The sequence below is a fragment of the Neolamprologus brichardi genome, chromosome 7 (assembly GCF_056152115.1).
Source record: "Neolamprologus brichardi isolate AB-2024 chromosome 7, ASM5615211v1, whole genome shotgun sequence".
NCBI classification, from domain to species: Eukaryota; Metazoa; Chordata; class Actinopteri; order Cichliformes; family Cichlidae; genus Neolamprologus; species Neolamprologus brichardi.
This window is the reverse complement of record NC_142110.1, coordinates 21,862,201-21,888,017: the sequence shown is the minus strand read 5'-3', so window position 1 is coordinate 21,888,017 and position 25,817 is coordinate 21,862,201. Positions and strand designations below refer to the sequence as shown.

The 25,817-nt window shown below is 39.5% G+C and overlaps 1 protein-coding gene across 5 annotated transcripts; it reads left to right on the top strand.

The window, feature by feature from the left end:
- Window positions 1–816: 816 nt before the first annotated feature.
- Window positions 817–23,687, top strand: mfge8b (milk fat globule EGF and factor V/VIII domain containing b). 5 transcript variants are annotated; one of them, XM_035915596.2, is made up of 11 exons: window positions 818–1,018; window positions 9,548–9,670; window positions 9,864–9,995; window positions 10,611–10,643; window positions 16,084–16,197; window positions 17,101–17,282; window positions 17,550–17,705; window positions 18,030–18,174; window positions 19,902–20,086; window positions 20,179–20,334; window positions 20,939–23,687. In XM_035915596.2, the coding sequence occupies exons 1-11, from the start codon at window positions 949–951 to the stop codon at window positions 21,080–21,082; spliced, it is 1,440 nt and encodes a 479-aa protein (XP_035771489.1). In that variant the 5' UTR covers window positions 818–948; the 3' UTR covers window positions 21,083–23,687. The 5 variants fall into 5 exon arrangements, with proteins under 5 accessions (XP_035771498.1, XP_035771489.1, XP_035771484.1 ...); XM_035915591.2 differs by having other exon boundaries at window positions 19,884–20,086; XM_035915602.2 differs by lacking the exon at window positions 10,611–10,643 and having other exon boundaries at window positions 19,884–20,086.
- The last annotated feature ends 2,130 nt before the right edge of the window (window positions 23,688–25,817 follow it).

Below are 25,817 nucleotides of genomic sequence, written 5' to 3'. Positions count from 1 at the left end.
TTTCCTGTTAAATGGAAGGTTTTCCTTCCCAGTGTCACCAAGTGCTTAATCATAGGAAGTCACCTCGTTTTCTCTGTATTTTGTAGGATCTTTATCTTAAAATACACAGCACCTTTGTGTGACTTTTTGGCACTGTATAAATTGAATTGAATTGAATTGAATAATCGTAGCTACAGTGGCCTCTGTGGCGTAAACAACTCTGGCCACCGCTGTTTAGCTTAGCTGTCAATATGTGTCCATGTTTATTTACTCTGGAGAAGGCTGTAAAACGTTTTGATGAAGTCTAATTTGGGTCAAAGGGTCAGTGAGCTTACTTCTGTCCAACAGCAGTAATAATGAGTTGAGTTCTTGAGTATATCCTGAACTTTTCTGTCAGTACGTGTTGCTCTTTTTGTCCCTGTTAGCTGTAACTCTCATATAGTGTGAAAATGTAATCAAACTGTTTGTCAAGGGAAGAGTGTGATTTTAAGGACGTCCTTTTGGTGGCCAAAGGTGATGCTATCAGAAGTTGGTTCTTGAAGTTCACTACTGCTGTTGGCTTGATATCTGAAGTCAAAATAAAGATGCGTGGTTCCTGGTGCTGTGATGTCCCTCAAACTCAGAGAAAAGCATTTTACTACAAGGACTGGCAGACCTATTCACCTTCGTAATACATAAATGTTACTAAAATGTAAACAGCTTCTTTTGTTTCCATAGAAGATCAATTTACTTTTCTTAGTGACTTTTTTAAAACGGGGGCGGGGGTTACAATTAAATGCCAGGCTGCGATTGGCCGAGAGCCGAGGTACACGTGCTCATTCTCCACGCCTGCTCTCTGGGAGTAAGAGCCGAACAACAAGCTCGAGCCGCCGTAGCAACAACGTCCAGACTGTCGTTGCACTGTAACCGTACAGTTGTCCTTCAAACTAACAAACTACAGCTATTTAACGGCTGACAAAAACAAGAAGTATGAAGGAACAGACGCGGTTTTTCCTTTGGCTGCAACTTTTTACAGCTTGTCTGGTGTTTGGGGTAAACGGTAAGTTGCCTCTCTCTTTCTCTCTCTCCCTCTTTTAACATTTGTTCTATTACTATCAGTCTTTACTGTCAACAGTCCTTACTGCTCAGACCGCAGCCCACAGCGTCCAGTACCGTGACTGTTTCAGTTGAGTTGGTTGCTTGCTTCCCCTCTCGTCACTTCTGATTTTATACAGTATAAATTAGTTGTTGACACCTCAGAGTTTTTTTTTCCCTATCTCCCCCCTTTTTTGTGCGTGTGCGCGCGCGCTAATCACACCCCGGCACAAGTGGTGCCTTCACTTCATCGCCAGAATAATGGAGCTGCGGGCATTTGTAGGTGCAAGTTCAAGCGATCCTTGAATAAGTGGACAGGACGTGTGGGAATGTGGTGAGTGGGACACTGGCTGGTTGTGAAATGGGAGGATTGCAGTTGTAAGGATAATCACATAAAAACAACTAACCGTCTGTAGCTGGTTAGATCTAAATGTGTTCCAGGTTTTGTATGGTTTACAGAGTCAACGCTTGGAGGCATTCATGTGCGCATTGACAACACCCCCCCCCCCCCCCCTTTTTTTTTTTTTAAATTTTTTAAAAAAAGAGAAGCATACACACACTTACGTCGGCTATTATACTTATCCAGTGTTAACCTTATGCCATTGGCGCTTATCTTTGTTTGCTTTTCCACGCATCAAACACATTTAGGCCGATGGACAAAAGCTGAAATGGCCTGACTTCCACTGCCTCCATTTCTGCTCACACACAAATGGAAAAGGAGTCACATGTGTTTTCCTTGGTATGATGGTGTATTTTCCAAATGTGAAAAAAGGAAGAAAAAAAAGGATCATTTTCCACCATTTGCATATTGAAAAAAAGGGAAATTCATAACTTGGATTACTGTTGTGTAATAGTACATTGCTTTCCAGATTAAACATTTTGATTTATAGTCTATTCAGCTGTCAGTGAGCCACTGGCTTATTCCTCCTGAGGGATTGAAACTCAGTATCAGAGGTCAAAGCAGTTTCTTTTTCTTTACAGATGTATTTGAAAATATGTTGGAAAGCATAAAAAGAAACTAATAAAGAACAGAGTTAGATTGATTTGAAAATAGAAGCGTAGAAGTGGCTACTTTTTTTCACAGTATAGCATGACTGTTGTACTTGTCATGGTTTCACTATCTGCCTAATACTTCTGTGTCAAGAGTTTTTCCTGCCTTTTGACACCCACCAGAGATTTCGTTCAGAGCCAGAGGTAAATCACCAGGATTGTACTTTTTAAATTGCAGTTTACTCATGCATAAACCATGCTTTTCTTTGTAAGATAGTTAGAAATATCAGGAAATTACACTTTTGTTTCCTGTCAAAGTAGCAAAGACTCATTGTGGACTGAACTAGCTGTTATGTGTAAGTCTCCCCTCAAATAGCTGTGTTGAGCCAGAAGAAACAGAGTGTGCCTTGGCTGTGTCTATGGTGCTTGTGTTTGGTGACGAGCCAACATGAATCTTATAATAGATACTTTATGCATTATGCTTTGCTTATAATATAACATCCAAACTACACATTGTACTTAGTGCTTCTTAGTGAGTTTTATTTTATTGTTTTGTAGATTTAGTGCTTTCGCTCATCAATTGTGTGGAAACACATGCTGTGGAAAAAGCAAGACATAATTGAAGATATGTTCTGTTTGGTAGTTAAGAGAACCATATTTTTTCAGACTTGAAGGATAGTGAAATTAATGGATAATAAACAACTACTCTTACTTATCCTAGGTGCAGTATTGCACAAATGTTTCATGAACTTTTCTACATCTGTTGCTAAAACTGAAATGAATGAAGTGAAGTGCACATCTCAGTGTTCTCTTAGTCCTCAAGACTGACAGACAGGACAGCTGCGGAGAAAAGGTGTAGTTAACCCAACCACAATGTGAAGTCAATTTTCCAGATCCTAGCGTGCCAGCGAACTTCCACCCACACCAGCGCTTGCTCAAATCTCTGCTACAGACAGCAATGAAGGGGGGGGGGACTTGTTGCTGCTGTGTCATGCAAAATGTTTAGAGGCCATAATAAGAGCTGAGTGGATTTTTCCCACTCTGCATTTGACCTGATTAGGTTCATTTCAGCAGGTTGTGCTTTGGTTGTCTTCTTCATTAGCTGCTGATGGCAGACAAGTGGAAAATTGAGTTCTGTCAGAGCTGAGGCAATCTTTTTCTCATGACAAGACCACTTAGGATAGTTTACGGAACCAGGGCTAAATATAGCCAGGACACTGTGTGCGTATGTGTATAACTTGTGCATGTTGGCAGGTGTGTATGAATAATTTCCTTTTACAAATTTTCTTGTGAGTCTGAGATAATTGCTAATAGATCAGGTAGATATTGGTCTTACTAAATGTGAGATATTTAATCTCAACAAGGAGTTTAATTTCCTGTTAAAGTGATGATGTTCCTTCTTCGAAGTTGCAGAAAAAAATCATGAAGAGACTTTCCTGAATAATTTAGTTAGGATTGTTTTTATATATATATATATATATATATATATATATATATTTATTATTATTATTATTTTTTTAATTTTTCAATATTTTTCTGCTATTAATATTTATTAACATCTTATTTTGTATTAAAGAACATATAGCCCATGGAATATCTTTTATTGTATATTGACCTTCTGGACTTCTTTACACACTTTCTGATTACATCATTACTACTTTTACCCAAGTATCTTTTTCCAGCCCGTTCTCACTTTTTCTGCATTGGTGTGTTGAAATAATAATAGTAATATAAAAGAAACAGCTTTTCATAACAGTGCACATTGGATTTATTACCTTTTCATATATTTTGGTCTGACTCTGCTAAAAAGGTTCTACTTACTTAGTAGTTAGTTGTTGTTATTATTGGCTAACAACTTGTGATTGAAAAGTTGTTCCCCAGTGAGCATACCCTGGATAATCTAACTTTTTGACTTTTAGAATGAGCATAACTAAATTTACTGGATGGATAGACGGACTATTTTCTTTTTGTTTGGTTTTTTTTTTTTTTGCTTTTTAATATAAACTCACCAGGAAAGTGTTTACCATAGACTTCTATAGGACTGGGAATATTTATGAAAATCATCATCAGTTTGTCCCATGGTGGCCATGAAAAAGTACAGATTTAAGACAGTTCAGTTTGGTTCACTTTTCACAAGCTACATCTGTGTTTTATACACATCCTTTGTCTTAGGGGACTGGCATGGCTGTGCATTGGTCCAACACAGAGCTTTGCAGGACAACATCTGTTTTTATATATTCTATATCCTTTTTTTTTTTTTTGCTTTTGGAGTTTATTCATCTCCATGTGTGTGAATGTGTGACGGAAATCTTCATTCATATCAAAACTCCGTCTAACCATCTGCGCGTTCTGGGTCTTCCCCTTGGGCGGCTGTCTGCTTCAGCATGTGACGACTTTATTATTCCTTTTCCCACCAAATCCCTTGGGGACAGGACAGGCTCTTTCTTTCTTTCTTTTTTTTAAAATTCCATATGAATTTTGAATAGCTTCCTTAATCAATGTTTCATAACAATATGGAATATCATCTAATTCGGGACACGTTATTAGTGTCTGTCACCCCACTTTCCAATCTGCCATGCTGAATATTTTACACACTGTCTTTTGTGCATTCAGTACTGGAGCCAAGTAGAAAATTGATGGGATTTGCATCCAAGATCAGGAGTTGTTTACACAAACTTTTTGTATTCATATGGTCGGAGAAAAGAACGCCAAATTATTGACGGTATTGCCACAAAGGTTACATCTCCAATGAGTAATCCAGTTAAGACTGTTGTTACTATGGAGTTATTATCTCTATTTCAGCTGTAGTCAGCTACAGACGAGTGTGTTGTTTTGTTGATGGTGCATGACTCGTGTGTGCCTGTGTGTTTGAGTGTGTATTTTTAGCGGCTGGCCTTCGTTGTTGTTTTCTTGGGAGCAGTAGCAGATGGCTGTGCTCTAGAATAGCAAATGCAGATTACAGAAACCTCACCTGCAGCTGGAGTCCCACTGATTCTTAATATTGAAAAGGCTTGGGTTATCACAGGACCTTCTTTGGGCAGCCATAACACATCCACTTCCTGTGTGTTTAGGTTTTCCCTGCTTGCTCCTTGAGCACTCAGTACTACAGGCATTTTTATTATAGTTCAGCACATCCTTAACTGTTTTAACAAGGGCTGGATGTGTGTGTGTGTGTGTGTGTGTGTGTTTGGACATGATGTAAGCTTTTCTCCTTCTGGTACACTGAGTTCCCACACTCGCCTGCCAGCCTGTATGACCTGGCATGCCAGTGTGTGGACGTCAGAGCAGCGAAAAGCATGTTTGTTGTTTTCAGACCACAGGACCTTTTCAGTCCAGTTGTTAAGACCAACACCATTAGCCATTTCTGAGTCCAAATGGTCCTCCAATTCCCAATAGAAAATGAGCACTGAGATGCCATTGAAAGTTTAAAAAATGGTCTGAATTCTTTTAGCTCCATTAGAACAATCAGCGTAGCTGTTCTCCTAGGTGTTATAGTAAAGTAAAGTAAACCAAGGCTTGCTAGGTTTAGTGGCATGAGACGTTAACGGTAAATGAACCAGTTAGTTAACGTGTAAAGATGATTGTATTTAAATCTGTTTTTTGTAGATTTGGATGATATTTGAAGGTGAGCCTGTTTTTGATGTAAAGGTTAAGTATTTTGTTTTTAAAAAGTACAGCACTTATATAACTTTGCATGTAAACAAAGCCAGAAAACTAAATACTAGTAACATTTGGAGGGTTCTCAATAGAACTACATGTTGAGGGTCCACAGTGGACAAGTGCTTATGGCATATGGCAAGAACACAAAAAACCCCACAGAGAACGTCTGAGATCCACGACATGAGGTCGTTAATATGTTGCTGCATGGTTTGGTATTAGCATGATATCCACAGTGAAACATTGACAGCATCATGTTGAAATGCTGTGAGCCTCACACGGTCCAGGAGATGCCTGGGTCCAGAAATGAGGTTGTTATATCGTCAGTAACACACTGGTATCAGTGCCTTGCTGCATTCTGTCCTGCACTAAAACAACTTCCCATGTCCGCTTCTTTTTTCTGTTCTGTTTTTTTGTTCTCACCATACATATCAACAGTATGGAGACATTGCCTTTGAGATTATTGACTTCCAAACCCCTGACCTCTGACAGATCTCGCTCATTCTTTGCACTTAACATATAGCTTATGAGACTAATCACCCCTCAGACCACAGTCAAGTTACTTCCATCTGGCTGCAGATAGCTCCTGTTTTGAATACATTTAATAAAGTAATTCCTTAATGTCTTTTTAACCTGTCTAAGTGTATTATGTTTTGTGCACCACTGTTTTTTTTTCTCCAAGTCTCCTTTGATAACTCAGGGGTAATTCGGATGAAAGAAACTTTTTGCCCTTGGCTATGTGTATTTCGTGCACACAGCAAATGGCATGCTCTGTGCAGTCCCCACAAATGATTAAGTTTGGAATACAAATGGATGGGACATCAGTGCGGAGGCCAGAGTTTTATGTTACCTCAATTTCTTTTTCTTTAATGTGGACTCATTAAGTGTCCTCAGTTTGTCCACCACATTCCTAATGTCCTCAAATGACTCCTCTGTCTTCTTCCTCATTCAAGGTGCACATTAAACGCAGTAAGTCCAAAAAGTCCCTTGTTGTGGAGCCTGCTCATCCTTGTTAAGTGCTCATTTTCTTTCCTGTCTATCCATCTGAATTGTATTGTGATCAGAGGGTACAGAGGATTGACTGAGATTGCTGGTTAACTGTAAAGGTTTCTCCTTCTGTGATGTGGGAAATATCTGTCGTCCCCCCCCCAATTAAACACAACACTTATCACAGACGCTCATACCAAAGCCAGCTCCCTGTTTGGACCGCAATCTAGGGCTGGGGCATCATGGGACAGGCACAGACAGTGACTCATAAAAAGTGAGAGAAACAATGCCCTGTGGAAATGGGTTTTCCAGCCAAACATAACTCCACATACCTTCCTGACCTGTCACTGTGGTTTAGACCATGTTGGGTACTTGTAGAAGTGGTGTACTTTTTTGTTTTTTCACTGCATTAATAACTGTAGCAAATATTATGCATCTATATCTGTACTCTTGTAGTACAGAAAACTTTAACTTAAACATATTTTTAAGCTTTAAGTATCTTGGAAGAGTATAACAGAGCTTGGGGTTCATGTGGTTGCATTTACACAGCATATAACAATATGTTCTATAACTGGTTGCTTTGTGACTCTTCAATTTCATTATACTTAAAATGAATAGGTGTGAACAACAAAAGTTTCACTCATTTCACTCATCAGTAAAGTGACTTTTACTGACAACGGTGTCATTGTAGGGATTTTTTTCAGGTTGGGTCACTGCCTCTTTGCGGACCACATTAACTTGATGCATCATTAATTTCATTTCCTCAATACACCCAGGCAGAATTTCAGCTGAATAAGTCAAGTCATACCACAAACAGACAGATAAAATGCCGATTGTTGCAAACTTTATTTAATTTTTTGTAAACATATTTTGTTATTCATTTTTATCTGTTAGGTTTCCAGAGGAAGGGAGGATGTGTTCCTTCCCAAAGATAAACAGGCAGCAACTTTGTTTGATAAGGATTTGTTAGTGGTGCCAGGCAGGCCTGTTTCCTAAGAATCCCACGAGATGTGAAAGCACTTGAGGGCCGTGACACTGGATACAGCACAGATAACCCGGGATATTCGTGGGCTGGGCACTTCATGGATAAACAGTCAAACAGGATGTTTGTAAAATGGATCTGATTCCTGCAATTCCCTCAGTGCTGTTTGATGGTAATAACAAATGAGGTCCATATTGTCATAAGTGACCACACAATACTCAGACTACACAATATTCATTTGTACACGTTGAAGAGTAGTGCTTCCGACGTTGGCTAGAGTTTGCACTGAATAAGTTACTCTGTGTTTTGTTTTTTGTTTTTGTTTTTAAGAACAACCAAGGATGTGTGTGATTGCATTAGAAGCATGCGGCCTTGTGCATTAAATTTAGTCTCTCCAAAATACCATTTTTAGCTATGGCCCTGTGGCCTATGATAATTATACCTTCAGCATAGCTAAAATGCAGTTCTTTAACTTTATATTAGAAGGCGGGGAAAAATATTTATTTCCTCCACCAAAACACAGGGTCAGAACTTCTTTCTTAGCCTGTATGGCAGACTCTGTGGTGATTAAACCACTAGTTTGTCCCAAGGGGTCCAACCTCAGTTTCCTTAACAATTATCTAAATGATGATAAAGTGTTTGCTTAAAAAGGCATCTCTGTCTTCTTGGGTGTTATAAGACACTAAATCATTGACTTCCTCTGTATTATTCGAAGTGTCAAAATAGCTATATAGAGGTGTAATTTTTAAAGTTGATTTCCAAAATACTATGTATCAATTTGCAGAAAATTGTCATTACATGTGGTTTGTTATTTAAACCCTATAAAGGGCTGATGGCTGTGTGAGATGCTTTCTCGCTAAGTTTGCTTTAGGAGGAGGAAAAAGCGCTTTGATAGAGCATGCAGGAAGTAAAATACCCATTTGCTCATTGTTAATTCACTGTACTTTTTTCACTGGTGTAATTCTCAAATAGACGTAACACATAGTTTGAATAGGAGGCGTCCCTTTTTTGATGGACTAAAACTCTGCGAGTGAGTCAGACCTGATTCAGTCATGATGCTCTTAAAACACCACAACAAACCCTCTGTTTCTTTTTTTCCCCCTCCGCCGAGCACTAACTGACATGATTTCCCTCATGCCCAGGGAGCAGCCAGATTGTCAGGTCCAGGCTCGGCAGCAGTTACACTCTGGTAGAAGCATCCAGTGTTTGTGTGGTGTTTACAGTGTAGTGATGGCTTACTCAGCTTTTTAAAACCCTCACTTCCAGCCTGCAGCATGGTGTTTACTCTTCAGAAACACAATATGGGAATAGAATGGAAACATGATAACCTGAACAGCATCATTTTAGTTCTTTAATTGTTGTTACACTCTTACTGAATGGCTTCAGACTATAGTTGTAATGCTAAAAAATGAGCAAAAATTTAATATTAGTAAAAACATGGTGGTTTGGACATATGCCTAACAGTGAAAGATCCCTGTTGTAAGGAAGACGAGACCAAAAAATCCAATTGGGGTTGTGTCAGGAAGGCATCTGTTATTAAAAATATGTTAACATGTGGAGCTACTCCTTTGTGAAAAAGGGATAGCTTCTTCATTGTAAAGACGCATAAAGCCAATGCTAAACCTGCCTACTGTATGTGAGCATATTTTCTGTCCTGAAATATTCTCCTGGAGATATCAGATGTTTGCTGAGGGGAAAAAGTAAACTGTCAAGCATTTATAAATGTGAAATGAAGCAAATAAACCACCGCTGGCTTCATAAAAAAAAAATCAAATTCAATTTCCCCACTAGAAGAACGTACTTTTTTATCAGTTCTTGTGCAGAGTAGTTTATTTTAAATGTAGTACTCAACTTGCCACCGTTCCACTCTGTATGCAGGTGATTTCTGTGAGGTGAACGTGTGCACTAATGGTGGGACCTGTGTGACCGGGGCAGGGTCTCCATTCATCTGCATCTGTCCTGATGGCTTCTCTGGAGAAACCTGCAATGAGACTGAGTCTGGTATGTTATGCCTCTGTAGGTTGACTGATTCACAGTTTACTGCTTAGTTTTTTCCTTAAACATTTTCTGGCATACCCCACTTCAGAAGCCCAAGTTTAATTTTGTTAAATCAAGGTTAAACCCCTTTCATAAAAAATTACATAGAACACTGCTTAAACTCTGTTAAACTTGGCTCTTTTTTCAATACCCAAAGGACCTTGCAACCCCAATCCATGTAAGAATGATGCCATCTGTGAGGTGACGGGCCACTCCCGCCGAGGTGATGTCTTCAGCGAGTATGTCTGCAAATGCCAGCCAGGCTTTGATGGAGTTCACTGCCAGAATAGTAAGTTTGTGCTCCCTCTTGACTGGTTGTAGGTTGCAAATATAAAATACTGGTATGTACACTGTAGTGTAATAACTCTACTTAATGAAGGCCAACTATGAATGAAAATTGAAAAACAATGGGTGTTGGAAAAGGTTTTTTGACTTCTACTGATGCTTACTTGTGGAGAAAATTGTAATAAGCAGACCTAAGTCTCAGTGTTGCCACTGTGCTACTATTGTGTGTTTGTTTGTTTGTTTTTTACCAGCAGTACATACTTCGCCATGCCATTAACTGGCACGTGTAATGACGTCCACATTGATCAGTGTAATGTGATACACTAACATGGAGACAGCCGCTGTGAGTGCTGGCCACCAGACCGACAGTTGTCATCCTTTTTCAGACGTCACTCAGACCAGGTTGCTTTAAACAGGGTCAGCCTGAAAGAGTCGAAACAAGGATGGGAACGTGCTGCGCTCCTGCAGCTGCCTCCACCCCTGCACACAGAGACAGATGGTTACTGTTTGCAGGAGAAGGCAGCAGAGTGACAGTTACCACACGTGCTCAAAGAGCTCATTTGCAAGTCAGACCTTCAAAGTGTATTTTTGTGTGAACCTGTGTGCTTTTCTGTCCTAGGTGGCCAAGGTGCAGATTTAAATTCAAAGAAAGGTAACAGTGAAAACAGGAGTGTTTGCTGCACTTTTATCTCTTTTCTTTCTTGGATCCAACTGCTCTCTGTTCACTCTGGCTGCATGTGGAGGCTGAGGAATTTGGCTACATTCACAGATACACTTATAGACAAGGAACCGCTGAGTTCAGCATTATCTCTAACTCAGCACAAATAGTCCTTTATGAATCAAGGCCAACCACAAAAACAGCAGTGATATCATTTTAGCATTAGATCCACCAACTTTTAATCAGTTCAGCCACCCTGATGGGATGGGTCTTGTTATACTAAAACATTTGCTCAGATATCATTGAAGCTGTCCATCATTCCCGCTGAGACTATTCTTAGTTAGCGTATTGTCTGTCTTGTTAATGTTTGTTTATAATGGAGCACTGTAACAAAAAAAAAAAATTTCCCCCAGGGATCAATAAAGTATTCTGATTCTGATTCAATTAGGTTGCTTCCAAGTTCTCATCTATTTTAATTTACAGTCCCCAGAGTGTATTTAGGTTCAAGACATTCTTTTTTTCATTTAAGAAACTATACCCAAGGAATCTGTTTCTGTTTTCTTTTCCCCTCAAAAACCACAAATCACAGCTCATCAAAATCTATACATTCACAAGTCATTTGGCAGTTAATGTTAGCTACGCTGCCAGAGTATGAGCCCTCCACGGGGCAGGCATTTACACTAATTAGATGATGCCTCAGGGATAATGAGGAGTGGAATTTATTTGACCATGTCTGTTTGAGAGCCCCCCTGAGGACTGCTGGGTCATAAAGGTCCCCCTCATTTTACAGCTTCCGATGACTTCTTTGACAGTTTAAGTGCTCTAAAATATGTCTGTGTGTGTGGGCAATGAGTAACTATCATGGCAGCCAGCTCCTATGGTTTGTGTGAAGCAGAAGGAGTCTCGAAGAAGAAAACCGGTGACTGTGGTGAACCCAGGGATGTAGTGTAGTTAAACATTTAGCCAACATTCTCACATTCACTTTACACTTGCACATTCAGACAGAAATATGAGGCCAGAACTTCAGAAAAATAAAATATTCAGAAATGTGAGGCTGTATAGGATTGGTAATGCATGGGAGTCTGTGATTGGAGTGATGGTGCTAATCAGAAAGCAGTCAAGCTCAAAGCCTGACAAGCAGGTGTCAGCAAACTGAAAGCCAGATGTAGGAGATGATGTTCTCACACAAACTACTGCATGGAAAAAAATACTATAAATAGAAACAGAAAAGAAGGGGAAGATTGGCTGATCGGGGAATGGGGGGTACAAAATGGCACCATTCAACTCCACTTCAAGATTCGCAGCCTAAAATTCTTTTGAGAAACACATCAAAGGAACAAGAAATCTACTGGAAAACAGCTTAATCACGTGTGGGCTGCACATCCCACATGAACAGCCGCACGCAGCTTATAATCTCATGTACAGACTGTTTAGCATACACTTACACACACACACATGGTTTATCCCTCGTGCCAGTCTAGCCAACAGAAAGTGGCGGTCCATGCTGAGTGCTAGCAACGTCAGCGCTGCTTCTGTTGCCGGGTGAAAAAGCGAACATGGAGGCGGAACAGTGAATTAAGTCTGCCCTCCTTACAATGTCACACTCACTACTCAGGTTTGACTGCAGCAGTTCTGATTGTCCTGTCAAATTGGCCTAAAAGCCTTTATGGGTTGTACAGAATTTGTGTGTGTGTGTGTGTGTGTGTGTGTGTGTGTGTGTGTGTGTGTGTGTGTGTGTGTGTGTGTGTGTGTGTGTGTGTGTGTGTGTGTGTGTGTGTGGTGGGGGGGGAGGTGGGGGAGGTGGAATATAGAGATGCAGAGAGAGAGAGAGAGAGAGAGAGAAGGATGTTGAATGCTTTTCACTTCAGACCGAAGCAGATTAATGCAAACAGTACGGGAAAGAGTCTTTTTCTTCTTACATTCTTTAAATCCCACATTTCCGAACAGTTATTCCGACTTCTTGGAAATCAGTGCGGAGGCCAGAAAAGGGTGTGTCTATGAGTGTTCTGATCTCTCATTTGTTTTGGGAGAGTTTTCAACTCCTCCCAGGATGTGGTGGTGCGGACAGTCTGGGACACATGCCCCCTGTGGAATACAGGGTGTGTGTTTCATGTGTGTTTGTGCCGTCGTGAACTCTGTTGTGCCTGGCATATATTTATTGGTTCTCTACAGTCTGCATTTAAGAAGCCCTGTTGACCTAATAGGAACTCAAAGCAGCTTATGTGGAATCACTACATGATCTTAAGAATCACGACACAGCTGTCAGGTGTTTTGATAAGAGGCTGAAGCCTCACAGGTAAAAACAAACAGACTAGTAAGGGTGGGTAGTCACAATTAACCATAGAGGTTGCTTCCATGAAAATAAAGACATTACAGCTTGGATGGATGACGTGAAGTAAAATTATGTATTTTTTTTTATATTAGTTCTTGACATTAAGTTATTTTTAAACTAAAAGGAATTTCTTTGTCAAAAGTAAAACATTCTCTGTCCACTAAATAAGTATACATATTTGAGTAACACTTAAAATTTTATTAAGCGAGTAGGCTTTAAAAAAAACTAGACTTATGGCATTCACCCATGAAGTTATGATAGATTAGAGGAGCCTGCTGTGTTTTTATTTGAAATTGTAGTGAGTCGAGTGGCTTTGCCCGAGATCCCCAAGAAAGTACACCAACCACATTTGTGTAAATATGTAAATATAATGTGGTGTTTAACTTTAGATTACTTCTAACTTTAGAAGGGTTTTGCAGGGAACCTTGAAATCTGTCAAACTTCCCCTTCTCTTTTCTTTTTTCTTTTAAGCCACAAGAACATGAAGTCATGAATAATGAATACATCATACAAGGGTGGAGATGCAGTAATATAGATAGTAAAATGTTGCACTATAGAAGCTTTGGTGTTATCGTGGGTCAGATCTATTATAGGCTGTGCTATAACAGTCTGTCCAGTTCACAGCACACAGAAAATAACACATTTCAGCCTTTTTTTAATTTAATAATGCTGCTGGGGTTAAGAGCAGCTCTTGGTTACTGTACCATGGCAACAGTATGAAAAGTGATTAAAATATGTAATCTTGTCACTTCATGTTGGCTTTAGTTTGAATAAATGACTTTGGTCCTAGTTGTGCTAAATTTCATAAAAATCATAAGGTCGAAAGTTGCTAGCATTTATACTGAGTTTAGCAGTTTCATATAAATAAGTTTCAGAAGGTTCTTAAGTAACGTCCTTGGTGTGTTGCTACTCTTTGTCTTTGTGGAGAATGTTTCTGTTTTGTTGTAAAATCACATCAATCATTTAGTTTCAGAGCTCACTTTGAGAACCTTGTAAGGTCTAGTCTCACACTGTGAGGTATGGAGAACATCACGCTTTTAAAAGAGCAACTCCAAAGCAGGTTTGGACTGTCAGACGCAAGCTAGCACCTCATCCCACCCTGCTGCAGCACAGATCCAGGATGCAGACAGCTTTGCTGATCACCACATGCGCTGCCAGTGGACCTTGGCTGTGCTTCGATCAGGGTCAGATTTCAAACAAGCCACGTGAGATCTCTATTGGTTTTCGCTTCATGCTGAGACAGATATTGACACTCTAAATATTGTGGTAGTGTGCCGTTTCCCTTAAACGTGATAGGGTTTGTTGGATTCCAGCCATGGAGAGCTGGCCTGTTTAGCTACCACGCACTCATCCCACTAAAATCTATATGCTCAAACAGTGAGCTGATACTGGGATGCTACTACACACAGAACAGTCAGTATTGTTTTTCTTTTAGTCGTGCAGGTCATACATTTTGCAACATTTCCCTTGCCTGTTTTTTCCCTCTCTTCTTTCCTCCCCCTTTTATCAGATAGATGGATAAATGGATTAGCGCCTGGATCTGACAAGGCTGTGTGGTCCTCCTGGTCCTCAATCCTCTTACAGGAGGAGGGCCACCAGCTGACGCTCCTCAGAACTTGACAAGAGTTTGTCTTACTACTGTTGTCTGGTTTGTTTTCTTTGAAACCTCACAGATCATCTCACTTATTTGTGACAAGAACTCAGTTTGTCCCCACAAAGCCTCTCGCCCCAGAAAACAGCTGTCTGATTTTAAATAAGTTTTAAAGTAAATAAAAATGGAAGATTGACCTTTAACTTTTGACTGTTTCTACCCATGAATTAGCAAAGTGCAAGTATTCATACACCATGTGCTACATTCATCCTACACATTTTATTTTATATTCCTTTTTTCTGTTTCTGTAGTTTCGAATGTTGTAAAAAAATAAATAAAACAACAACAATAATAAAAACAATTATGCTGTAATAAATTGTTCTAGTAAAATGTAAAAGTGCTCTGATACAGGAAATACAAGCATGCCTGGATATAGACAGAGGTAGCTGCTAACATTTTTTTTTTCACAACAACAAAGAGATCAAAGAGCCTATTTGCAACATGCAGAGCCTGATGTTTAAAATATTCAGCTGCTAAAATAGTAGGTTTTATGTGATGTAGCATGAGCTCCCCGAGCTAGAAGTGTCACAGCTGTGGACCTCATTATCCAGAGTTTGCGGATGCACATTTCAAAATGACTATATTCCTCCTGTGACGTTTGAAAATGAATGTTTGGACACAGAGCTATTTATAGAGAGAGCATGTGGGCAGGAAGATGCTGCTGTGTGTGCGTGTTTGTTGGTTAGAAACATTACATCAATGTGCTGAGTTGTTTGCGTGCATTTCCCTGCGTAATAACAAGCACTCAGGATTAAAGCTTTAGAGATTTGGTCTGAAATTCTGCTTTTTGTGTGCAGTCATCTGTACAACCAGCATCATTCGTGCCTTGGTCCTGAATGTGGTCAATATAGAGTGCCTTCAGTGCCAGTTTAGTCACACTGACAGTTGTGGTGGGTGAGATGAAAAGGAGTTTAGTCCCATTTTCATTCTGCTGATTTGTCCCCCTCTCTGACTCATGTGCTACAGTTTTTAAGTGGGACACATAATGTTTGTAAGGGTGCCATCAAGAGGTGATGCAAAGAATCACAGCAAAATGAACACATTCAAGGCACTGAAATGATTCTCCAGAAGATCATCTATTCTACTTTGAGCATCCAGAAATGGAGTCAGAGATTTCCTATAAAGACACATTTACTTCTGGGAGATTTGTTTTATAATCTACACCTTAAACACACGATCTCATGTGCAGTAGTCTCTTTGATGTCAAATATATCTATCAAGTTTGCATTTTCTGACTAAGGACTAAGCTCGTCTCACTAACCTCTCTACAGCTCCAGTTCTGCTGGCACAGCATGAGGTGACCTTACTGTAAATTAGATGATTGAATATTGAACTCTGTTTCTCAAGCATGATATGCAACTCACTCACACTTCTAACCGTAATCTGCTTTTAAACTTACCTATAGTTGACCTGTCCTGTAACAACACTGACTGTGATTTATCTTCCTGTAGATGTAAATGACTGCGCTGGACAGCCATGTGAGAATGGCGGTACCTGCAGAGACCTGGATGGAGATTTCAAATGCCACTGCCCTTCCCCTTATGTAGGAAAACGCTGCCAACTTCGTAAGTGTCAGACAAGCACTTGGTATGACAAAATGCTTTGAGGCAATAAAAAAAACCTCCATATCTTCTTAGTTTTATTAATGCTAATGTAACAGAAGCACCGTGATTAAAGGAAGTGCACGACACTAAAGAGGATAGGGGATGGTGGCCAAGCTGCTGGGGTTTTATGATGATCAATGCTCAACATAAAGATGGTCTATTCAAAATGTGAAATCAATACTTTGTTCAATTAGGCTGATTCAGTGCTCTGCATCCCTAATGATTTTATGGTTCAGGTTAGTAAAAGTTATGCATACACATCACGTGTGTGAGACCAGATACTGACTTTTTCCATGCCTTTCCATTGGTGACCGTCAGATGCAGAATTTTGGGGGGAGTTCTTTATCCCTTGAGCCAATTCTTCTGAATATGATACTTGAGAAATGCGTTGTTGGTACTGATTTGATACAGACATTCACTTGGACTTAATAAATAAATAATAAACTAATTTCAGTTTTGTTGTCAAAGAAAACACAATTTTGGTTATAAGTGAAGAATTAAAAAGCAACAGCAGAAAATCTTCTATAGAGTTTGGCCTCTAGCTGCCAATTACATTACCAACACAGACATGTCACCTATGTAAATTAGGTTGATTACTAGTACAGGTGGATGCTGGGGTTGTGAAGGATTTGAATCAGCAGGTAGCCACGCAGGGCAGCAGTAGCACTGCTGACATATCAGACCCCAAGACTGGTATGATACTGGGGAGTGAGGTGTAGTAAAAGTGAAACAATCTCATAGGCTTCACACCACGTGAAGAACGGGAATGACTGCATTGTGACATAATGTTTATTCAGCTCCATATCTCAGAAACAGAAATGAAATGGAAATAAACTTTAACCTAACCCCAGGCTCTTTCTTCAGGCTGTATTTCTCTTCTCGGCATGGAGGGAGGGGGCATTGCCGAGTCACAGATCTCAGCCTCATCAGTCCGCTACAGCCTACTGGGCCTGCAGCGCTGGGGCTCTGAGCTTGCCCGCCTCCACAACAAAGGACTGGTTAATGCCTGGAGTGCTGCTGCACATGACAAGAATCCATGGATACAAGTGAGAATAGTTATACAGTAGATTATGGGTGTAACGCAGGCAGTTAGAAAACTGACCATGTGGACTGACAATAATAAATAAAGGCTGGTGAGAAATTAGGGTCTGGAATCATCGAGATTTAGAACAAATGCATTTCAATCATAAACTTTTAACATATTCTCACAGTATGCAGAGCTTTTTGTTTGGACTGCTTCATTTTACCTCTTATGTTTTTGAGATTTTGAAAACTATTTGCTTTAAATAGTTTCTACATTTCTACATTTCCAGATCAACATGCAAAGAAGGATGCGCTTCACAGGAATTGTGACACAGGGCGCCAGTCGCATGGGCACAGCTGAGTTTATCAAGGCCTTCAAGGTGGCCTCCAGCCTGGACGGCAGGACATACACCATGTACAGAACAGATGGACAGAGAAAAGACTATGTAAGGCAACAGAAGAATAAAACACACAGTATTGTAGTTGAAAAGTCTGTTTTCCATTGCTTTATGTTAGAATTGCAGTAACTGTTCCAAACAAGACAGATTCCACAGTGGTAAAAGACTTTCCTTTACAAATAAATAATATATCACACATCACACAGATAAATCTGGTAATACTCTACGGTTACTATAATGCCACACTTTTGACTGCATCAGCTTGAAAGCAGAAATATATTCAAGATCGGTCACAAAGCTGCTAACAATGGTTGCTAACACTCACCTGATGGTGCAGTTGACACAGTTTGCTTGCTCCCACCTCTCTCCTAGGTTTTTGTGGGGAACATGGACAATGATGGCACCAAGACTAACATTTTTGACCCCCCGATCATTGCCCAGTACATCCGCATCATTCCCGTTGTGTGTCGTAAGGCTTGCACTCTGCGCATGGAGTTGGTGGGCTGTGAACTCAACGGTAAATTCACAAAGAAAACATCCGCTGTACACATGCCGCGCACACATGTTAGGTTCTCAGTTTATTGAGGTTTGTTAGTGACTGAAAGAAGCTTTTTAACATGCAGGCTTAATGTGGGAGGAAGTTTTCAGGAAGGGAAATCCAACAGCCTTTTTTCTGCTGGCATTTATCTCCTATGTTTTGTCACTAATTATTTCAGTTTTGCATTGAGCGGTTAATCATGATCAAACGATGTCATGCGCAGGGTAATACTGTTTGCCAGCTCTGAACGCAGCTGTGTGCTGTCTGAGTCTAAGATGTTCCCTAAAGAATTTATTAAAACCATATGATTGTATATACCACAACATATTGGATGCTAATTGGTAAAAGACTCATCATATTCATCGTCCCAATGTTGTCACCCCAGGAGGCTGATGTAATATGTGGTTCTTTGAAGTCTTCTGTATTTCAGTAGAAGCATATTCATCTTTCTTTCCTTTTATCATAAGCCAGTGTAGTTCCTTCAGTCTTGCTGGCCTTGTCGCACTGTCAGACATCTGTTTCTCTTTGTTGTCTCTTATCAGTGTGTGTTCTTCTTCCACTGAACTTCAGTTTCTGCATGATTCCACAGTTGTGTAACACGAGATCTCGACCAGCGTGTGTTTTTGGTTTAATCACTTTACAACATACTAATACTTTCACATTCACTTTAATGCAAAATGCTCATTACCTAATCTAGCACTGTTTGTTTTACATTCACTGACTTGCTTTAACGCTGTTGAGTGAATCAGCTCAACTGTAAAGATGCTGTTTTAATATTCAGCTGCTTGTGCTAAATATTTTTCATGCAGCTTTGACCCCTGTTCATTTAACATGCATGCTCAGCTGTTCCACTAACCCATCACTCATTATAAGTCTGTTACAGCCTTTAAATATTACACTGAGCTCCACGCATTTTTCTTTTTTTAAGCTCTTTATTCTGCACATGTAAAATTACATAAAGTAAGAATACTGTGGACCTCCAATCACTGTAAAACCTAATGTTCTCCTCATCCAGTGGGTGTTTGTCAGCCTCAGGTGTGATTGGGTAAGAGCAGAGACGTTATAGAACAAAGAAAAGTAGAAATCTTTGGGCCAAGCAAAACCAAAAAACTAATAAGCCATTCATCTTGTTGCATGCTCAGAGTTGAAGCTTATGTAATTTTAAACTGCGGGTTGGTGGGCATAACTAATAGTATTCATAATGAAGATGAAGGCAAGTGTGTGTAGTGTTTTTTTAGCTTGCTTTATCCTTGGTGTGAACAAACATGGCAGTGCTCTGGTGAGCTGAGCCAGGCACTCCAAGTATATGATTTTATGTCCCCATGAAATTAAAACATTCATTTAGACAAAAGCCCAATGTTGTTAGCTTAAAATGGCAGCTAAATAGCAAGACTGTCTTGTAGAAGAAATGTAGTTGGTCTAAGGGTTAGGACAGTACATTATGAAATATAAATGATTCCCGCCAGCCGCAACAAACGGTTGAGAAACACCCACATTTTGTCCTTGCTCATTTGTCTGTCGCTTCGCATCACTGGCTGGCCTTGGGCTGCTTCCTGTCCGTCCTCTGTCTATCATGCTTTCTTTCTTTCTTTCTTTCTTTCTTTCTTTCTTTCTTTCTTTCTTTCTTTCCATTCCTCTTTTCTCTCTTTCCTTTGTCTCTTCTTCTCTGCTTGGTCTCACCTCCACAGTGTATTCAAACGCTTCAGGTTGTTCAGAGCCAATGGGCATGAAGTCCAGATTGGTGTCTGATCGCCAGATTACAGCCTCCAGCACCTTCCGCACCTGGGGCATTGAGGCCTTCACCTGGCACCCTCACTACGCCCGGCTGGACAAACAGGGCAAGACCAACGCCTGGACTGCTGCTACCAACAACCGATCTGAGTGGATACAGGTGGGAGAAGACTGGCCAGAGTTGCACACTGGCTTTTATTTAATGCATTCTACTCATGTAAAGGTTCTTTTTTTTTTTGTCTATGACCTCAGGTTGACCTTCAGTCTACCAAGAGGATCACAGGAATCATCACACAGGGAGCCAAAGACTTTGGCTCTGTCCAGTTTGTCACAGCCTTCAAAGTCGCCCACAGTGATGATGGACAGTTGTGGACCATAGTTAAGGACGAGACCACAAAGACAGACAAGGTCGGTCCAACAGCACAGGGGAACAAAATGAATTTAAATGTTCTTCTAATTACTGAGTAAAACTTAACACACCTAGACTGGCCACAACATTAAAACCATCTGCCTAATCTTGTGTACCTTCCAGTCATGGTACCCAAACAGCTCTTACTTTAACCATGTGTTTGTTGTAATTAGTAAATAATTAAATAAAGCAAAAAACTGAATAACAACGAAATCTGTATTTGATGTACTTGTCTGCATCTGGAGCCAGTTATGCTGTCACTGGGACTGATTAGTCTTCTGTGTGTATTCATTTTTCATTACAGACGAAAAATCAATTGATCTGCAGATGCAGGCAGTATACGGCCAGATTAGGTCACACTGAGGCGTGGCTCTGATTTAATCAATAAAACATTTATGACTTTATGATCTCATTTTGAATTTTGTATTTTATGTTGACAATGGTTTTAGATTCCATGTTCCTTTTTACTTTTGCAACTAAAATATCTTAATGGATCTTAATATCTTTACACAGTAAATTAAGGGCGTTTTAATTAGAATTAACATTTACTGTTGCAACAACATGTGAAACTGTTGTGTTAATTAATCACTGTCTTCTCTTCAGATTTTCCCAGGCAACAGCGACAACAACGTTCACAAAAAGAACATCTTTGAGCCGCCGTTCTACACCCGATACGTCCGCATCCTGCCGTGGGAGTGGCATGACCACATCACCCTGCGAATGGAGCTTCTGGGCTGTGACGAGTAGCGTTGCCCCCCCCCCACCTCCTCTTTTCTACCTCCTTCCCCTCTCTTTGCTTTCCTCCCTTCCCTCTTAATTCCCTCCTTTCTTTCTCCCTGCTGAGCCACACCTGCACTGCCTTGCTCTCAGCCCTAGAGGGCAGCAAACACCAGAGTAGCACACCACGACCTAAACCCTGGCTGGCCGGAGGTGGGAGTTGTTGCCCCTAACCAGTGTTACCAGAAGTCCACGTGTGCCCTCTGTTTTTGTTTCCTGAACTGATCATTCATCTTTTCCACCTGAACCAAATCTGGGATCTTTTCAGGAAGCAGATCTATGGACAGATATGATCCAATCTATTGGCAAAATATAAATAAAATTATTGTGTCCTTAATCCCCGTGTTTGAGGTCAGGGGTAACACGACTGCTGCTGTACCAGTTGGTGCTACCTGGACTCTGATCTTAAATCAGTTCTTTGTGGAACCTCCGAGACCCACAGCTGGTGATGTATATACGCTCCATTAAAACAGCTTGCACATGTCCTTTAAATTAACCTTGAGCTCCCCTGAAGAAACACAGAATATATATTATCTTTTGAAGTTACACTGAGGGTTATGGACAAAACTTATTCTGAACATAATATCTAATAATTAATATATGATTAACATATCGGCAAATAACCAGATTTTTTAAATGTATTTTTATTTGAAAAAATGACCAAATTTACTCATACAAACTAAAAGCTTGTAATATTTTATTTTGCTGGGCAAAAAAAAGTGAGACTGAAAATTTCAAGGTCAGTCTTAGAGTAGTACTAGTCTTTCTCGCCAGTGGTTTAAAGAGTAAAATTCTTAGTTTGTTACCTTTTGTTTCCTTTTCAGGGCTGCTTTAAGATGTTTAATATCTATTTAATATCTAGTTCCAAGCTTTAGTATAGCAGCCACTAACAGAATAGTGTTCCTTTTTTGTACAAGAGTAAATTCTTGACCTGGATGCAATCCACACATATTTTTTTGCCAGCACATCCTCAGGTTGTTGTTGTATTTATAAAAATCTAGTATATGGTGCACTGGTGCTGACACACAGAACAGAAAGAGGAATCAAATGTGTTTAAGTCTCCATCATTACAAACCTATAGAGTCACTTCGCTTGTGATCTAAAATACCTGAGGAGACACCCGGGATCAGATATTTTAAACAAAAGACAACAGGTTTAAGATAATTAAGAGGTAATTAATATATGTAAGAAAAAAACAACACTTTTTTCTTTATTTGCAAATCGTTCAAACACATGCTGCAGTCATTAGAGGGGATAAAATTTTTCAAAACATTTAAGATCACTCAGAAAATGTTTTTTGTTTTTTTACAGTTATTGCAGTCTTTCATGTGTTATTAGCTATAGCAGATATATTTTACTTTTATAAAGTCACATTTGTGGTTTGGTTATAAAAGTCTCAGATCTGGACCCCCTACTCAACTTATGTTTTACTGACATAACAGCATTAAATCAGTAAATATGTGTATTACCAGATGCAAGCCTAAAACTAAACGGATGTCGTCTCAGGTCAAGGTAGATCTGCTCCAAATATACAGCAAATGCTACTGAACTCTCCTCTTTCACTCACTCACTCGGCCCTGCTTCTAGTCGTGTTCACACAGTTTTACTTTTTTATGGCACTTTTATGTTCATGTTTTGAAAGTATTAAAAACCAAAAAAACAAACAAACTGTGCTGTGCATTGAAGAACAAACATAGATTTTGCTGTTATGTGTAGAGGTAAGCAGCAGAGAAATCAAGTTTGCAGTTCAGTGTCTGTTGGATTAAACTGAGTTTTGAAAGTGGTGTGTGTGCGTGTGTAGGGGGGAAGGGGTTTGGGTTTAACATTCATATACGCAGTACGTTTGTACTGGGATCTGCCTGCATTGGTAGACGCTAATGTTTGCAGCAGATCATTTACTTTGGGTCCAGCATTATGCCTCCAGTTCAAAGCTGCAACCCTGCTGATAAGATACCGAATTAAAGCTGATTTTAACGCTTCCACTGGACATGACACAAGCCTCCATATCATCAGCTTTCTGCCACCCTGTCACAGTATTCTAAACCTTTCCACCCCATGAATTATGAATTATGGGCTTGTGCAATATTATACTGTGTTAGTTTTGATGACAATAAATATTAATTCAGGATCCCTCAAAAATGCATGAGGGGACAGCAGTGCCACTGAGAGGTCGCGGAGAGTACACTGTACAGTATTTATTATTGGCGCAGATGATTCCAGGCAGCAGTCAGCCCTCTTATCCACGTCTGCATGCGTTTTATTGGTTAATAGTTGCTCAGTTTAAGTTTCCACTTTATTGGTGACATATTTTTTCTAGATAGTCATCAGCATTGAAGTTATAGATATCTTGTTCCCCTGTTCTGGCTTTTTTTTCTGATTGATCAAAAAGAAACTGATGATATTGATGTGTTTTATGTATTATGAGTTACTGACTATTGACCTCTGAATTTTGGCTGGTTTTGAAGCTTTTTTAAAAAAAAAATAAAAAAAATTCCAGTCTTGTGTTTCTAAGAGGACCTTGTGTTTGGCCTTTGTATCTTTTAAAATGAACGAATAAATAAAGAAAACTGAAAAACTGTCATAATGAATTGACTGGGGGTTACTTGAATGTTACAGCAGCAACCTTTAAATCTGTCTTTGGGTGGCAGACTTAGGTTATATTATGCTGAATTAATTGGACCTGTTTTCCATTTAAAAAGGTGGCAGATCAAAAGATGAGGAGCGTGGAAGGTCGTTTTTGCCTGTTTAGCATTTAAACACCCCAAGGGTCTTTCTTTTTACCACTCTGCCTTTTTAAATGTATCGTCACCCAAAGAGGGCATGTCTTCTTTTCTCATTACAGCCTGTGAAGGTCACTCCCAAGTAGGGAAATCCCTCTAAGGTTTGACCCACATAATTGCAATCATATGAAAATACATTCACAAGGTGACACGGTGGCGGTTAAATTCTTGTCGGTTTGGGCTTCTTTTTTTTTTTTGCTAGAACTGAACAAACAAAAGGTAAATGTTGTGGAAAATTACTCCAGCAAAACCTTCAGATGATTGTTGTTGTGAACTGCTCCTATATAATAAAATTTAGCTGAATACTATGTTTTTTGTGCTTAACCATTAAATTCTGGCTAATTGTGTAAAAAAAAAAGCAGTAAATCCAGTTACGACCAGCCCTCCCAAGTAAGCCAGCTGTTTTCCCTCTGGTCTTGCTGGCAGTTATGGTGTGAGTTGAGAACCTGTCTCCTTTGTTTCCCCTCTAGAAAAAAACCCAACACATTTCTTCCTCACCTCTATTGTGCTTTCTCTGCACAGTTAGCTATTTAGTGGATTGTTGTTGTTTTTTTTGCCACATATATCTACTTCGTAATACACAAACATTTTTATTGGAGGGAATACTTTGATTTTACAAGTTATTTCTTACTTATTAACCTTTAGAGTACTTTCAAAATCCCTAAATTGATCCCATTTTTTTAATCAGCGAGATTAATGTCTTTGTCAGGAAAGACCTGAGAACAAAAATGAGTCACAAAAACACAAACAACAGACAAAAAATGCAGAACAGAGTAAACAATGTGTTAATAAATGCAGTTAAAAGAATGATAAAAACATGAGATGATTAAGCCTATACGTGGGGGCTAAATCTCCAATTCAAGGGCAGTTTGAAGTTGTTGACATTTAAAGGTGCGTGGTATATGAAACCAGTTTTAATGAGTTTAAAACTTAAATGAGAGAAGAACTTAATGTGGTTTGAAGACATCACAGGGGCTTTCTTGACACAGCATATTTCCACCACTGCTGAAAACCACACTATAAATAAATTGCATTTAACTGGATGCCAATAGGCTTTCTGTTATTTTCTTGAGAACATTAAATATTATATTTCAAGTTGATTATTAATAGGAGAGCTGTGTCATGCCTTTTTTGTTTTCTCCCAAGATGGGCTCAGTTTCAAAGGTTTATCAGTTAAAAGTAGGGCCGTCCCTACCTCTTTAATCTTTCTGGAACTGTTTCATAATTTTATGAGTAATTCAAAAACAAACAAACAAAGAGAATCTTGAGAGAAGGAATGAATAGGAGGTTTTTCCAACCTGTTATCAAACCTTTTCATGAACCTTATGAACTCTGAATCAAAGTCTACTGTGAACAAAAATTCCTGGGTATTTGTATGACTCAGCAAGAGTAACAACATTTAATTGTAGGATGCTCAGAATTTGTGGCAGAGGTGGAAAATTCCATGTGCTTGATCTTTTCCAGTCTAAAGCAGTGCTAAAGGAGTGCTAATTGTATTTAAAAGTATTTTAAAATTGTGAAAAAAGTGCTAATCTCCCCTCTGTTTTCAATCCACCCGATACACTCCAAAACCACTTTAGGTTTGTGATTTTCTCCTGTTTGTCAGTGTGGATCTTCATCATGGAAGAACAGCACAGTCTACAGATATTTCAGTAATACTGACAATTTTTAATGAATAAGTTATTTTGATTGCTTGTGCCCGATGTACATTTAATTTTTAACAATGAAAATTGATACTGAGAAAAATGGCAGAACTAATGATATAACTTATGGTACTTAGGAGCATGCTGAAATTAGTTAAGAAGATTAGTTAGGAAAAACCCAGGAGCCACCAAGGCTCGAGCTTGTCATGAACAGAAAACATCTCGAATGCCATTGTCATTGTCCAGACTAAAGTGACTTTTACATCACTACTGACTGAGTCA